Source organism: Melospiza georgiana, chromosome 31 (assembly GCF_028018845.1).
Source record: "Melospiza georgiana isolate bMelGeo1 chromosome 31, bMelGeo1.pri, whole genome shotgun sequence".
NCBI classification, from domain to species: Eukaryota; Metazoa; Chordata; class Aves; order Passeriformes; family Passerellidae; genus Melospiza; species Melospiza georgiana.
The window spans coordinates 2,481,279-2,497,804 of NC_080460.1; the positions used below are offsets into that span (position 1 = coordinate 2,481,279).

Genomic DNA, 16,526 nt, shown 5'->3' on the forward strand with positions numbered 1-16,526 from the left:
CCCCCTCTTGAAGGGACACATGCACTGTGTAAAACTTGTGTTTGTCATTAATGCATGTTTTTATAGTCAGGTCTTCCCAGCTGAGGAATATATTTGATACTGGTGCTTCATGCTGAGGACAGTGCTTATGTGATGTGTGCCTCTCCCTGAGGGATTCTGTGCTGGAATCTCTTCCTCTCACTTGCTGTGTTGTTGCTGGAGGGTGTGTGAGCTGTGTGATGTGAAAGTCAGCTTTGAAAGGTGGTGCAGCACATTGGGAACTGCCTGACTGGAGGCCTGGGAGTGAATTATGCATCTCTGAGATGTCAGGTGCTTGGTGTTTTAGGAATAAGATTTTTGTTCCTGCCCGTAATAAACACTGGTGCCATTTCTGATGGTGGATGGTAGTGTTCCTCTCTGCCCCAGCTATTAATGCCAAACCTCCTCTGAAATATAATGAATAATAAAATTCCTGTATGACCATAATCACATAGTGGTGTGTAGCCTTAAGGGATTTGTGTGCATGGCTTTTCCCCTCCTGCTGGTGTCCATAGAAGCCTTCAAGATTTGATTATATGGATTAAAAAAAAATCACAGGCAGAGGCTGCTTTGTGCTACTCCATCTCTCTCTTGATATTTGGTGTCATGCACACACCAGGATATTCCAGCCAGGCTTGACCACAATTCTTGAAGTGTCTAAATGCTTGGGTTGAAATTTCTGGGGAGACAGGGTGTTTGGTTAAGATAAATCTTTTGTTCAGATCACAGAAAACACAGCACTGCCTCACCCATATTGCAACAAATCTGGGACAATCATTCAGCAAAGAGTGGGTTTGTGGTTATTTCCTCCATGTGAAAGGGAAAGAGAGAAAAGACATTTCAGTGTAGTTAACGTTGCCTTGCTTTTGGAAAAAAGAAATGAGGATCATTGCTTTAGAGTTTCTGCATGTCCTGATCATTATTATTTCACAAGCTAAATATATATAAAAAAAAGGTAAGAATGTGCATTTCACAGTTCCCTTTGGTGGCCAGATGTAAAGGCAGTGATGTCTCCAGAGAGAAGCTTCCCACGGAGTCAGCTGAGCAAGCAGAGCTGGTAAGATGGGGAGGAAGTGAGTGGGCTCAGCTTGCCATGGGTGGAAGGGAGTGACTCAGGGCCAGTGACCCCCAGGAGGGTTCATTTTTCTGCAGATAGCTTAGCTTTACCCTGCTTCTCCTTTGGGAAGGCTCTGAGGTGCAGAGGATGTTGTGACAGTAGCAGTGCACACGTGTGACAGTCCTTTTCGTAGAACAAGGGGAGCTGTTGTCTTGCAGACAAATTAGGCTTTAGGAAGGGCAGAAGGAATGGGGAGAGTCTAGACAGGAAACACTTACAGCATAGGTCTGGATTTCAGCAAGGGGTGTAAGAATTTTCTAGGAAATATTTCTGTGGGAGAGCTCCGTAACCCGATCAACATCCAACATCCCCAGTGAAATACCAAAGGAAACTTCATCAGCTGCTGTGGCCAGGTTTAATGTTATCCAAATATTCCAGGTGAGCAGTACACACAGAGGAATTTGCTTCTCTTGCCATGATTATTGGTCATCTCTTCCTGCACCAGCACAGCAGGAGAACCCAGCAGGTTTGAAGACTGAAAGCAGGGGAGGGAGAGGTGGAAAGAAAATCCCCAAGGAGTGGTGCCTGTGGAAGAACAGCTGGCCAGATGTTCCCAGGTGTTTTGAAGATGAGGCACTCTTTGGTGTTTGAGGTTTGGGAGGAGCTGGAACTGCTGCCTCCACAGAAAACATTCCTACATTTAGAAGAAGTCTTGTTATCTTTGTGGTTTTTTTATAAACCTCTAAACATTTTTAAGTGGACTTAGATAATATTTACATAGTGAAAGTGAAGGAGGTTTTAGTGCAAGAGTCAAGTGCACCAAAAAAAATGCTTTTCCTGGTGTGTCATTGCCTGGAGAAATAAAAAAAAAAAAAATAAAAAAAGAAATCATAAAAAGCAGTGGTTCTGTTGTTTTGAAGGACATATGTAAGTAAGCCAGGTCATGAAAGTTTCTCCTCAGACACTGCTTGGCAAAGTCCTGTATGATTCTGAAAATAGGATCTGGAGAATGCAGATTGAGCTGGCAGCTGGTACCTCCCAGTCAGATGGGATTCAGGCTCCATAAAAACTGATAGCAATCCCAGTGATGTGAGCATGAGAGAAGTATCTATCAGGGATAAGTGGCTTTGAAAGGATGGTGCAAAGTGTTGTGCTGAGGTGGAAATAACTCCTGTACAAGTATGAGAGGGTGGAAAATGGGGAGCAGGAAAGGAAATGAGTGTCAGAGTGGGGTAAATGACAAGTGAATCAGATGTGTGCTGTTTGGAAGGTGAGTTTAACCTGTGGAGATCCACAAACACACACAGCACGTGTGCCTTGGTGTGTGTGAGGCCTCTCTGGGCTGTTGTGTCCTGTTGTGGGGTTTTTTGGGATAGTGGAGCCACAGCAGCCTGATATGAGCAGGCAGAGGTGTAAGGAAGTCTTCTCCTTAGTTGCAGGAAAGGAGAGGCAAGGATGGCAGCAGGAAATGTAAAGATGTGGAGATGCTGGAGGGAAGGGCTGGAGGAATGGAGAGTGCAGCTTGAAGCACAAGGAGCTGGTGGTTGGGTCAGGAATGCTCCATGTGGAGCTGTCCTGGCTGTGTAATGCCTTTGGCACTTCTGCTGAGCAATCCCCTGCCAAAATGTGGAAGCTGACCTCAGCTATTAATTGTAATCAATTGATGATAACCACAGTTAGCTTGATGAGTTTTGGTGTTAGCAGCTGAGCTGCTCACATGCTGATGAGTTGTTTTGATGAAATTAGCTTGTTCTGTGGTGTAACAGGCCACAGCATGAACTTTCCTCTTTTTAATTTTTTTTTTCCTTCCGTTGAAGTGTGTATCTTTGACCTTCCTTGGAAGGAGTCACAGCTCAGGAAGGATGGTGGTTGAGGGGAAATGTGAGTGACTAAGTGCATGTAGCTGTGTGCTCTGATTCTGTAACTGAGCCAATGGGTCCAGCAAGACAGGGGGTGCATTCTGACCTTTGCTGAACGCAGATTTTACCTATCAGGCACCCCCAGAACACCTGAGCACCCCAGATGTTCCCTCAATGTTAGATTCATTATAGCTGTGAGGTGTTCTGGTGGTTTTCAAGCTCCCACATGCCATGGAGCATGCATGGAATTCCTCTGGTGGATTTGGACTGGGGAGGGGAAGATGAATCACGTCTTCCTAGTCGTCTCCAGTGCTTGGTAATTAATGGCAGCCTTTAATGAGATGAGATAACTATGGTCATGGATGCAGTTGTGTTCTTCTGATCAGAAATAAAATCTCAGCACGGAAATGGGTCATCAGCATGTCCTGTCCTCAGCGGTGACGTGCTGCAGCTCCAGCAGCTGCCAGAAAGCACCTGACTATTACAAGTCCTGTAAGCTGCTGAAAAATTGATTCCAAACCCTACCTGGCCTTGGTAGAAGGAAATTGTGGCAGCAGGGTTGGCTTTCTGCTCGGCTGCGCTTGTACCTTGGTTTGGGTTTTGTCCCTTGGGTTGAGCTGCTCTGTGCCCTCCCTGATGGGCTCTGTGCCCTCCCTGATGGGCTCTGTGCCCTCCCTGAGGGCTGCTGGTGATGTGTGAAATGCTGCCCAGGGCACTTGGCACGGGAACAGCTGCTTTGGGAAGTGAGGGGCAATGCCAAGGACATCCCTGCTGGAGGCTCCCAGCCCACCACCTCCCAAACTGGGCTCTGAAGGGTGGGAAGGAGGGCAGAAAATGGGGAGAGAGCTGTCAGAGCATTCAGAGACTTGAAATTTGGCCTCTTTTAGTGCTGTTGCTCTAAGAGGATCCTCTTGGAGTTGTGCTTTTTCCCAGAAATCCCTCCCAGTTGTGCTTCATGTGATGATTCACTGATTTGTTTTCTGCTTCCAAGCTGCTCTTGGGCAAACGTGTCAGCTCCAGGCGGTGCCAGGGCTGGCTGTGCCCTGCTGTTTGTGTCACCTGTGAGCCTCCAGAGCCTGGCATGAGGGTCCCACCCCTCTGCTGAGGGTGGCAAGGGCTCTGGGGATGGGACCAGGGCAGAGCAGGAGCTCAGGGCTGGCTGGAGCAGCGCGTGCTGGGGAATGACAAATGGACAGAAGTGATTGCTGCAGTGTGTGTGTGCTTTTGGTGGTTCATTCCAGGAAAGGAAGCAGCCCTTCCCTCCCTTGTTTTCAGGCAGGGAGGTACTGACACTGTGTTCTGTAGCCACTGAGTATCAGGGGCTGTTTTTCAGGAATTTTATCTCTGCTTTTTTTAATAGTAGACAAATACTTTTGTAGTATTGTATGTCTCCTTTAATACTTTTTAATACTTTTAATGTAGTACTAGTTTAATACTTCTAATACTTTTAATGTCTACTTTTTAATACTTTTAATGTCTACTTTTTAATACTTCTAATACTTTTAATGTCTGCTTTCTTTTTTGTAGTATTGTAGTCTACTTTAATAGTCTACTTCAATAGTAAATAAATACCTTCTGTCTACAAACACCGTAATAATGAAAGCTCTGCTGCAGTGTGTGCCCTGAGAAGCAGTGGGGCTGTGCCTGTGCTCTGGTGACAGAAATGCTGTGTGGCAGAGCAGGAGAGTGCATCTGAGGTCTCCTGCCATGGCCACGTGTGCTGTGGCAGGAGGGAAGCTGGCAGTGAGCTGATGGCTTGTTCTTCTGGGATAGTGGTGGCAAGTGTGGGAATCCATAAATCAGAAAGGTTTGGGAATGCTGCAAAAGGCCTCAGAGGCAGCAGAACTGTGGTTAGAGCCAAGCAGCAGCCATGAGATTGGTCAGCAGAAAAATGATGTAAAATGTAGAAAAGCAAGGACAAATAGAACAATGGTCTGTGTATTAACCTTTATCTAGAATAACTCCCTAAGCTACAGAAAAGTTTATCTAGTGAGATATTAGGCAGTTTAAAGCTTAATAATGGAGCTCTGTGCATTGTGTTTAAGGTTCACAAGCAGGGATTGTATTTGAAATAATCAAGCATTGTTTAACCAAAGGTACCTGTGCTTATAGTGGTTGGATAGAACTACTGTCAATATAGAATATATACTATACAGATATAAATACTGTCAGTGTGCTTTTGCTTTGCGTGATTGGTCAAAAAACTCATAAAGTGAGTTGTGACATTAAATTCTTGGTCTGCTGGCTGAGATGTGAGCTGGTGGCATCTTCCCATTGCAATAACCATGGAATGAGAGTGATGCTGGAAAATCAAACAGCTCAAGGCACGTTCCCAGCAGTCCTGTCCTGTTTGTGATTTGTACAGAGACCCCAGCTGGCAATAGGAAGAGTGTGCAAGGGACTCTGTTTTCCCTTGGGGTGCCTTTTTGAGTGCTCCCCAAGGTGATGATGATGATGATCTGTGTCAGCTTGCCAGGCATAAGAAGGCATCTCCTGAATTCAGCCTGGTGCTTTTTGGGGAACCCCTGGCATTTAAAGCCTGCCCATTTTCCCAAGGATGGAGCAGCCTCTCGTGAAGCTTTGAGCTCACAGTGCTGTCCTGCAGCTTAGAGAAGCCAAAGGCCCTTTGGACACGGAGTGTGAGTTTTGGTGTGCTCAGAGGGACTGATTTTAACTGGATGCACCATCCCAGTCCCACTTGAGAGATTTTGGAGGGTCTTGGACACCAAACACTCACTCACCCAGACATGGTGATGATTTCTGGAGACAGACAGTGAGGATAACTGTTCCCTTCCCCCTGCCTTTGTTGGGAAGCTCAGACTCCTCTGATGAGCTCATTGATTGCCTTGCCATGAGCCAGGAAAACTATTTCTCTGGATGCTGCCTGATCTGCCTTGGCCAACCTCCTGCTTCCTGGGTGAGTGGCTGAGAGCCAGGCACCAGCAGATGCCACCACTGATGGGAAAAGTAATTTGCATGCACAATTTATTGTTGTTTACACAGTTAATATAAAACAGCTTGCAAAAACTGATAAAGGGAGCTTGGACTGTGGACTTGTTTGGTTCAGGGGATCTGTCTGATGTTGCATGTACAGACAATATATAAAGGGATCCGTGACAGCTTCTTTGTTGCAGGGATTTGTCTCACCTCAGTTGTTTTGATGAGGCCCTTGGGAGCGCTGTAAAAGCTTAATAAATAGCAGAGCAGCCTCAGGGCAGGAGTTTGGCTGAGCTGTGCCATGGGCAGTGCACTGAGAGAGGCTGCACGGGGCAGTTCTGCAGCTTTGCAGCACAGGTTTGACACTGGGCATCCCTTGCTGTGCTGATTCTGCTGATGAAGAGTGGTGGTGCTGGTAAGCCAGTATTTGGAATGTGAAGATTTCAATTCAAAACTTTCTGGGGAAAATTGGTGTCTCCTCTGCTGTTTGTGTGTTGTTTTTCTCTGGCCCCTTGCAAGGCAATCCAAGCGTGCCTTGCTCTGTGCTCTTCTGAGTGTGGGCTTTTCCTCAAATAGCGTTTTCCTCCTTGTGCTTCATCCTCTTGCTTGCTTTGTCCCTTTACCCAGTGTTTCTGTTCTGCCCTCCAGGTTTCCAGGAGATTTCCCTGCTCTCTTCCTATGAAGTTGTAACTCCACAGAGACTGGGGAGAGAACGACGAGAGGCTTCCAACAGCTCCTCCCTACAGGTACTGGGCACTCTGAGCCACATCTTCAATTTAGTGCCCATTTCCAAATAAAGTCCACCCAGAACTAACCTGAGATGCCCGTGGAATGCTGCTGGGTGCACCTGGCAGCAGGGAAATGTCTGTCCTTGCAGAGAGCAGCACCCCTGGCACTGCTGGCAGCTGAGGGACAGGAGTACCTCCCTCCTCCAGAGCTCAGGAGTTGCTGCTGTGGATTTTTGGTCTGGGTGTAAAACTTGCATCATGTTCAGTAAAAAAACTGTGTTGTCCTTTCCTGGCTCTGTATTGGAACTTTTCTGTGGAAGTTTTAGAGGGACAGAATAAGAAAACCACATTTCTGTTTTGAAACTATTTCCATTTCTATTTTAAAACCATTTCCTTCATGGGATTTTTTTCCCCAGTCACACAGGAAGAGATGCTCAGTTCTCAAGGCAGGGACAGTTATAAAATAAATATCAGGCTCCTCCTCTGTTGTTGGTTTCAAAGACTGTTTCATTCATTAACATGAATAAAATGCACCTTTCTTTTTATTTAGGACAAAGTGTCATATGCCATTGAGATTGAGGGAAAAGAATACACCATTCATCTAGAAAAGAACAAGTAAGTGATGAATTTCTTTAAATTATTAAATTATTTAAATTATTAAACTATTTAAATTAAATGTTATTAAATTACTGTTGTGTCCAGATGAGAAGCTGGCAGGTAGCACATGAGTTTTGAATCCTGGGGTTCTGTGTGGGAAGTGCAGGTACACCCCAGCTCTGCACAATGGGAAAAGATTGAATCCTAATTGTCCTGGCCATCAGCCAGAGATGGTTTTTGATTCCTGCAGCCCTGGGGAACCCCCTTCAGAGCAGGAAGCTGCAGATTACTCCGAGGAGACCCAGGGAATCTACAACTCTTTCCATTCACAGCTAAAAATAAACAAGCTGAAGTGTATTTCAAGTAAATATTTTCACTTTTGTCTGGATCTTGTTTATTGCTTTAGTTTTGTGGTTTTTTCCTGTCTCAGTAGCACAAGCACAGTAATAAATGAGGAAACTGACTCTCCAAGGTCTGAATACTGACACCTCACAGCTGATACAGAGTCTGTCTGTCTGTCTGGGGTTTAAGGGCCACTTGCAGCACCAGCACATGGTCATTTACCAGGCCCTTGTGTTAGAGACACAACTGTGCAAGCCCTTGGGGAGCTCCAGCTGCCACTTGCCAAGGCCCTGACCCTCAGAAATGTGGGAATTGAGCTGCACCACATCAATGGAATGAGCAGTCTTAGTCGTGGGAGACTTTCCAATGCACTTCCTCCTCAAACTGGGGAGGAAAAGGCATATGCAGCAGACTGAGGGCTAGAATTATTTTTTTTTCTGCTTGGAAACAGGGTTTTAGCACAATTTAATGGGTTTTGCTGTTTGTTCTACTTTCTGAGGTGGTTTGTTTGATTTCATGAGCAGTTCTACCATTCTGGTCTCTTGAATTTTGCTGTGAAAATATACTATTTCTTTAATTTTAGAGGATTTTCCTTTTAAATATTTTCTTATTTAATTTCAATTCTCACACTTGATTAGGGCCATCTTACTGCTCTGTTCCAATGTCGCAGCCGTCCCATGAAATTCCTCTTGTGTTCCTTGTCCCCTGTCATTGCAGAGACCTGCTGCCCAAAGATTTCACAGTTTATACCTATGACAAGGAGGGGAAGTTGCAATTGGAACATCCAGATGTCCAGGTAGGACTTCCTTCTTTTCCTGTCCTCACTGAGGGTGGCAGGAACAGAGCATTTGTGGGATGAGGGAGTTGGGATCACAAAAGAATAATTGTATTTTCTGCTGGGTCCCCTTCATACCCACTGCCCTGTTCCTGGAGAGACTCCTTAATTTTAGATGAGGCTCTAACCTGTGAAAAACCTGTATTTTCTGCTGTGGAGGTGATTGCTGTCTCATTAGAAGCTGCTCCTCTCTACAAGGCAGTGCTGCTGTTGGTGTCTCATTATTGGGGTGCTGCTGTCCTTGTCCCAAACCCAGTGCAGGGCTGCTCTGGGGGCTGAAAAGGCAACTTTGGTTTTTTATTTTTGCACAAAATGAGCTTCTAGATCAGTCCCTGAGGCACTGTGAGCTGCATCCATTCAGCAGGGATGGCTTTTAGGAGATAAAAACTCCTCAGCGTGGGCTGCTCTGTAAGTCCTGACATGTGGGAGCTGCTGGAAGGGATGGATGCACCAAGTCTGAAGGACCTTTGGGTAGAATGGGATCTGTGCAGTGTTGGAGTTATTCCACAAAAAGCATTTGCTGCCTAACGTGTTGTCTTTGGAAATGTAGAATTGAAAGCAAGTTGTGTGATACAAAATGCAAGAGAGATTTCCTAATGGTTTCACTCTTAAGGATCAGTGCTGTTCCTTTGAAAGGGAAGTGTTAGTCATGCATGATTCATAGGATCTTGTTCTTGAAAGTAGAGCACCTGAGTCAAATGACTGTTTGCTTCCTAGTTCAAAGGGATTGGTTAGAGGAAAAATGCTTTTTCAGCATTAGGTCACAGAAGTCATGCTGGCCCTCAACAATTGGCACAAACCCTCTGTGCTTTCTGCATTCCTTGCTGAGCCACAGGGGACAGAACCTGTATTAAAGTCTCCTATATCAATGTCTAAAGATGCCCTTGCCAGAGGAAATTGAGTGTATTTCCCCATTGTCTAATTTCCAGAATTTTCATGTCCATGTGTCAGGGCTGTGCAGCACAGCTCTGGTTGGGGGGCACAGCAGGTGCTGTCCTTCCTCCTGCTACAGAGAGGTGACAGAACAAGACAGAGCAACAGGGGACAGAACCTGTATTATAGACCCCTATATCAATGTCTAAAGATGTCCTTGCCAGAGGAAATTGAGTGTATTTCCCCATTGTCTAATTTCCAGAATTTTTATGTCCATGTGTCAGGGCTGTGCAGCACAGCTCTGGTTGGGGTGTACAGCAGGTGCTGTCCCTCCTCCTGTTACAGAGGGGACAGACAAGCCAGAACTTTCTGCCAGAAGACTGAAGAGTAATTTGGCCCAAATCAGGAGGGAGGGGCTGGCCTCAAAATATTTGAGGCAGGGTGGAGGACAGAACAGGAGAGGGATAGCCTAGCTCAAGTCAAGAAATCCAGCTGTGGTAAATTGAACTTAATACATGCGATGTTCTTGAGTTGTAATCACTTCAGGTCAGTGGCAGCTCAGAGGCTGCCCTGGCTGTGCAGGGATGCCTGAAACACCTGATAATGCACCTTTGTTTTCCTGCCCAGGATCACTGCCACTATCAGGGCTTCGTGGAGGGGACCCTGGATTCCCTGGTGGCTGTCAGCACCTGCTCAGGGCTCAGGTAGCACAGCTCCTCCTTTGTGTCCCTGCTGTCACTTTGTGGCTGCTGAAGCCAAAACCCATTTCTGCTTTTCACTGTCACTGGGTGCCCTGAGCTGCCTTGGTGCTGGTGTCCTTTTATTTAAGGAGTTCACAGATATTTAAAGTACCATCAAATAAGTTACTAATGCAGATTGTTACCAGAATGCATATTTGCAAAATAACTTAAAAAAGAAGTTATTTTTTAACTTACACAGATAGTCATGACAACTGTGCCTATTGCAGAAGTGGAATGTTGAACACTTATCTCCAAATTTCACAAAATTGGCTTTAAACCTTATGCACCTCAAGTTTGATGGAATTGTTTTCTGCTTTGGGCTAATTGCCATATATTGTGTGCTACATATTGTATTTTTTACAGAGCCATGTCAGAGTGGCAGTAGTGTATTTGAACTAAAGCATTTCTGTTTAAGACCTGGGGTGTAATTCCTAGGGCATTGCAGAGCCTTACAGAAGTGTTTAATGCCCTGTATTTGTAAGGCCCTGCTCAGCCTTTGGAAATGTAGAATTGTGAAGTGTGCTGGTTCACAAGAGCTGAGGTATAGGCAGGCTTTGGTTATTCAGTAAAATAAAATTCTGTGTTACTGTCTTCTGTGCTCAGTGCCACATTTCTTACACACTGCCTTGTTTTAGGGGTTTGGTGACAATAGGCAATGTCACCTATGGGATTGAGCCCATGGATCCCTCCTCTGGCTCTAAACACATTTTATATCGACTGGAGAATGTGAAGAAAGAGCCCACAGAGTGTGGAGTAACCACTGCAGGCCAGGAAGGGGAACATGCAGAGGGAGAGCTCCATCCCAGCATGACCCAGCTGCTGCGGGTAAGTCCTGCCCAGTCCCACACAAGGGGTTTTGTGAGTTCATTTAAGAGTGTGCAAGCAGCTTATCAGATTTCCTGGGACTTAGTGCATACCTAAAGGTTTATGATTTGGGGGGTTTGCACTAAGGGACAGCTCAGTTTCTTCCCCAAAGCTGCCACAGTCTCCTGCTTCTGCACATGGCATGACCAGTGTCACTGTCATATTTTCTGAAAAATCCCTTTGCCCAGGATTTTCTCCTGGGAAGCTGAGAAACCTCAGAGAAAAAGGGAAACAATATTATTAGAATATTCCCAGAATTTTTGGGGGGACTTCTAAGGGCAGGAGCATTACCCTCATCATGGAGAGGCTTGTTAACAAAGTACTGCATCAGAAGCAGGAGAATATTGTCATGTTTATTCCATCCATTATTTCCACTATTCCATTTACACAATCATCACCATCACAGTAGCAGTTTGGTGGTTTGGTGTGAAGTCCCCCTTGTCCTTCAAGGACTGTCTGTACAGGAACAAGATTGAAATGAAAGCAGGAGAATGAAGAAATGTTGTCTTTCACATCAAAGTCATTGGTATTTACTGGTAGAATCTTTCTGCCCCTTTATCAAAGTGTGTGGTGACTTTCCAGAGCAATTTGTGCAGAGGTGCCTTACTTTTGAAACAAGGGGAGTCTTTGTGCAGCTGAGTTTTAGTGTAAAACACAGAGACTCTCATTGCATTGGATTGCACTGCTTGGATTTGGCACTGTGTGCTCTGGGTGTGTCTGAAACCACTGGTGGTATCAAGTGAAATATGACAATGTCATGAGGCTTTTTTTTGTTTACACTTGAATTAATAAATCTGAAGTTGTCTAAAATATTTTTTTTTCCCCCAGAGGAAGAGGGCAGTCCTGCACCAGACAAGATATGTGGAGCTGTTTATAGTTGTGGATAAAGAAAAGGTGAGAGTTCTGTGTGTTTTTTCTTTTCCCTTCTCTTCAGGAGAGGGCCTGGAAAGCCCTCAGATTTCATTACTCCCAAATGGATTGTTAAAAAACACTTGACAATTTACCCAAGTTGTACAAATATGCTACCCTGGAAGTGGATAAATGTGTGCAATGCAATCCTCCTCAGAAAAGAAGTCAGCCATCAGACAGGGAGAGGTTCTGTTAGCAAGGAATCTTCTGATGTAGGGAAAGCATGTAATAAAAACTGCCTTTGCTGTTGGCTTTGGAATACTGAGCTACTGAGCAGCACCAGTGAAGATGTTGCTGAATTGGTTTGCATCTTCTTGGAGATTTGAAGCCAGCCAAAAATGTTCTGTTCCTTTTCAAACTGTTGTCTCCATCTCTTCTCTTCATGAAACTGAGTTTCTTTGTCTTGCAGTTTGAAGATTTTGGGAAGAGTGAAACAGAAGTGAGAGAACACATGGTGCAGCTGGCAAACTTCCTTGACAGTGTGAGTAGGAGGGATTCTGTGTGCTGCAGCCCTGCTGCCTTTTGGAAATGTCCACCCTGGGGTTTGTTCTGGTATCACTTTGGGGAATGCATCCCCATGGAAACTTTTCCATCTCTAAATTCATCTGCACTTATCCGCCTTGAGAATTAGTCTAGGAAACTCTTCCAACCTGTGCTACATCCAGCAAGTGACAGGACAGATTGTTGCAATTATTACAATTCTTGTGTCTGCGTAAATGTTAGAGAAAAAAGCATGTTTGGTACTCCACTATTTCACGTGATATTTGTCAGAATTGAGACTTCTTTTTATTTCTGTTTGGTGTTGTCTTATAATGTAGCCAGTGTGGCATTTAAGCATTGATCCCGTAGCTATTGAAGGGCTGAATCACAGGGAAAATGCATTCTGGTGCTTCCAGTTGTGTACTGGCTGTGAAAAAAATTCAAACCCACCCAGCAAAGATGGATGCTTGCAATAAGATCTATAACACCAGTGTCACTGTCATGTTTTCTGAAAAATCCCTTTGCCCAGGATTTTCTCCTGGGAAGCTGAGAAGCCTCAGAAAAAGGAAAACAATATTATCTCATTTGCTTCTCCTGTGTTTTGCTGCTTTGGAATGTGGTTGGAGATTGTTTCATTGGTTTCATGTGAATTGTTTTAATGGCCAGTCCTGGTCAAGTTGTGTTGAGGCTGTGGAGAGAGTCATGAGTTTTCATTATTATCTTTTTAACCTTCTGTCTGTATTCTTTAGTATAGTTTAGTATAGTATTCTTTAATTTAGTATCATAAAATAATAAATTAGCCTTCTAAGAACATGTAGTCAGATTTATCATCCCTCCTGCCATGAGGGACACACAAGACACCAGGCCACTTGTTTTTGTCTGAAGCTATAAATGAATATTTTTCTCCCCAGATGTACGTTATGCTGAACATCCGCATTGTGCTGGTTGGGCTGGAGATCTGGAAGCACGAGAACATCATCAGCACAGATGGAGGGGCTGGGGATGTGCTGGCCAATTTCGTGCAGTGGCGAGAGAAGAATCTCGTTCTGCGGCGGAGACACGACAGCGCCCAGTTTGTCCTGTGAGTGCTGCTCCTTCCCTCTGCTCCAGGGAGAGCAGGGGGGGATTTGTGTTTCCAAACAAGCTGTGGGGCTGCTGGGAGATAAAACCAGCCCTGGGAGAGAAAAGAAACAATGGGAAGGATTCCACTGATTGGTGAATGGGAAAAGATATTTGCTTTTATAAATCAGGTTTGATGAGAAATGAAATTAGGCATTGAAAGATGAAAGAAACAATGAGGAAGAAAAACCCCAAAATTCCTTAAGAATTCAAAATGAAAAGGTAGTGTTGTACATTAGAGGGGAGTCTTTGGGATCAGGTGTTCTGGGAAGTCTGAACCTCTCAAGTGCCTCAGAAATGGGGAAAGAGAGAAGGGAAATGTGGCTGGAAATTGGGATAAAAAGGGAGGCTGCGTCCTCCAAAACTTGGAGAGACCCCAGGCGATGCCCCATGGCCTCTCCCTTTATTGGAATAAAGTAAAAGGACTCCTCTGTCTCCTTTTTGGACATAAACCTCTGGTGTTTGTGGGTTAATTTTCCTAACACCAGGAAGTTCATTCTGTCCCTGCCTGCTCAGCCCAGCAGGCACAGGGCCTGCAATGCCTCCATGGCTTTCAGCAGCCTAAGATAAGGAAATGTCTTGATGACTGGACCTAAGAAGCCCCTCTTTGCCTTCAGACCCCTTATCTCTCTATAAGCCTATAGGATCCTCACCATTGGATAGTTTCCAAAACTCCTGTACCCTATAAAAACCCCCAGTTTAGCCCAGTTTGGCAGAAGAGCTGTCTCTGAGAACCTTTGCAGAAGATGCCAATAAAAGCATCTCTGTGGAACCTCATACAGCCTCCTCCTCTCTCTCCCTGCCACTTAGCAAGCTAAAGAGCTGATAATCACTAATGAGCTGATAATCACTAAAAGCTGAACTGCTTGCTAAGTCTGGAGTCTGCCTGAGGGGCCTGGACAGGTCCTGCTTAATTGGACTTCTCTGTAGTGCCTGTGCTCCTTATATGCAGAGGGTTGATGTGGGAGAGGCTGAATTTCTCTGTAAACACTTGTTTTACCACAGAGTAAACGAATCTTGAGCAGCCAGCAAAAGCTTAACTGGTGCCATTTGTGCATGCAGTCAGTAGCAGTGCTAGGAAAGCTGGAGCAGCAGGGTTTGTGCCCCACAGGCAGGAGTGGTGTGGATTCTGTGTGTGTCTGTATGGATTGATGATGGCCTCTCCTTTCTCTTCATGACTGCAGGAAGAAGGGTTTTGGTGGCACAGCTGGAATGGCCTATGTGGGAACAGTGTGCTCCAAGAGCCATGCAGGAGGAATTAATGTGGTGAGATTTCTTCAGTGATCTCTGAATGTGATTTATTGCACTCTGAAAGTCTTCCTGGAAGCACATGACAAAGCTGAAGTGGCTTAGTTGGGGCTCTTATGTTGTCCCAAACAATTTCTGACATTTCCAGGGTGTCTGGATCACAACTTCTCTGTAGTCTTCTGCTCAGCTCACTATGCAGTACTCATGCAAGAGGATTTCTCTGTATTGTTTTAAGCATCTCTGCCTCAGAAGTATGTGGGAACTGTGGGTATTTTCAAATCTGTCCTGCAGCTGTGACCTCCCTGAGCAGTGCTGGTTCACTGCATGTTTTATATGGAACTGCAGAGCCTTAGTGAACCAAGCTGCTGGTGTCAGATAACTCACAATCCCAGAAATCTGCTTCTTTGGACCAGTGACAGAAGTGCTGGAATTTGCACATTTCAGGAGAATTGGGCTGGTGTGGAGAGTTCCAGTTTTGTGTTAATGTTGCAGCTGCTCTGGAAAGTGGAGTTTGTTGGGTAGTGTCCCAGAGAGGTTTCTCTGAGGGCTTTTACTGCTGAGCAAATTCCATGTACTTGGTTGGAAATCCAGCACTGTTGGTCTGAGAATCCTGATAATTTACAGCCAGAATGGCAAAAGGGTCTCCTTGGCACAGAAGCAAACATTGACTTTGTCAGGATAAGCTCTGTGCTGCTTTCTGTGTCTCTCCTGTGGATCAGTATCCAATGTCTGCCTCCATCATGGCTCACTTTGACTTTGTCAGGATCAGCTCTGTTCTGACTGCTTTCTGTGTCTCTCCTGTGCAGTTTGGAAGGATCAGTATCCAGATGTTTGCCTCCATCATGGCTCACTTTGGCTTTGTCAGGATCAGCTCTGTTCTGACTGCTTTCTGTGTCACTCCTGTGGATCATATCCAATGTTTGCCTCCATCATGGCTCACTTTGACTTTGTCAGATTAAGCTCTGTTCTGACTGCTTTCTGTGTCTCTCCTGTGCAGTTTGGAAGGATCAGTATCCAGATGTTTGCCTCCATCATGGCTCACGAGCTCGGCCACAACCTGGGGATGAACCACGACGATGAACGCGTCTGTCACTGTGGGGCAAGCAGCTGCATCATGAGCTCTGGAGCATCGTAAGTAGCTGAACAAGGGAAGGCAAACAAAGCTCAAATTCCCCCATCCGTGTGCTTTTGTTTTTGTGGATTACTTTCACCTTCAAATTCCCCTTGCAAAGAGTTCTGTGCTTGTGATGGAGGATGCAAATGTCCCCCTGTTCTGCTGGCTTGGCTCAGTGTAAAGCTCAGCTCATTTTGTCCATTGCAGGGGATCCAGGAACTTCAGCAGCTGCAGTGCAGAAGATTTTGAGAAGCTGACACTCAACAAAGGTGGGAGCTGCCTGCTCAACGTCCCAAAGCCTGATGAGACCTACAGTGTCCCTTACTGTGGGAACAAGCTGGTGGATGCTGGGGAGGAGTGTGACTGTGGCTCTCCAAAGGTTTGTGGCTGTGTGTGTAACTTATGCCAGCAGTGCCCCTGCTCAGAGGGGACTGTTTGTGACAGAGGAGGAGATTTTGTGACATTCACAGCCCTTGTGTCCTCAGGAATGTGAGAACGATCCGTGCTGTGAGCCAGGAACCTGCAGGCTCCGATCTGGTGCTGAATGTGCTTATGGGGACTGCTGCAAAAACTGCCAGGTAGGAAACTGGGGTGGTGGTAGGAGGCTGAGAAAAGGAGAGTGTTGGCTTAGTGCATCTGTGAGAGGGAGTTGTCCTGTGTCATAGATGGATAATGAGATGATTGGCTCTCTCAGTTGAAAGATAACTATTGTGTGAATATTAAGAAAAGCTTTAGTGATGTACAGTTATGTTATTGTAGTTTAGATGTCCTCTGTTCTCCCCATAGTTCCCTTTTCCACCTGTATT

At 45.4% G+C, this 16,526-nt stretch overlaps 1 protein-coding gene across 1 annotated transcript in view; it reads left to right on the plus strand.

Moving 5' to 3' along the window:
* The window catches only part of ADAM9 (ADAM metallopeptidase domain 9), a 29,372-nt gene that overhangs the window by 1,322 nt on the left and 11,524 nt on the right, over positions 1-16,526 (plus strand). Inside the window, exons 2-13 of the mRNA XM_058042351.1 lie at positions 6,520-6,617; positions 7,150-7,214; positions 8,256-8,334; positions 9,874-9,950; positions 10,622-10,811; positions 11,679-11,744; positions 12,169-12,240; positions 13,151-13,320; positions 14,543-14,624; positions 15,604-15,737; positions 15,928-16,099; positions 16,206-16,298. Of these exons, the coding sequence (XP_057898334.1) occupies positions 6,520-6,617; positions 7,150-7,214; positions 8,256-8,334; positions 9,874-9,950; positions 10,622-10,811; positions 11,679-11,744; positions 12,169-12,240; positions 13,151-13,320; positions 14,543-14,624; positions 15,604-15,737; positions 15,928-16,099; positions 16,206-16,298 (1,298 nt within the window). The remainder of the gene's footprint in view (positions 1-6,519; positions 6,618-7,149; positions 7,215-8,255; positions 8,335-9,873; positions 9,951-10,621; positions 10,812-11,678; positions 11,745-12,168; positions 12,241-13,150; positions 13,321-14,542; positions 14,625-15,603; positions 15,738-15,927; positions 16,100-16,205; positions 16,299-16,526) is intronic.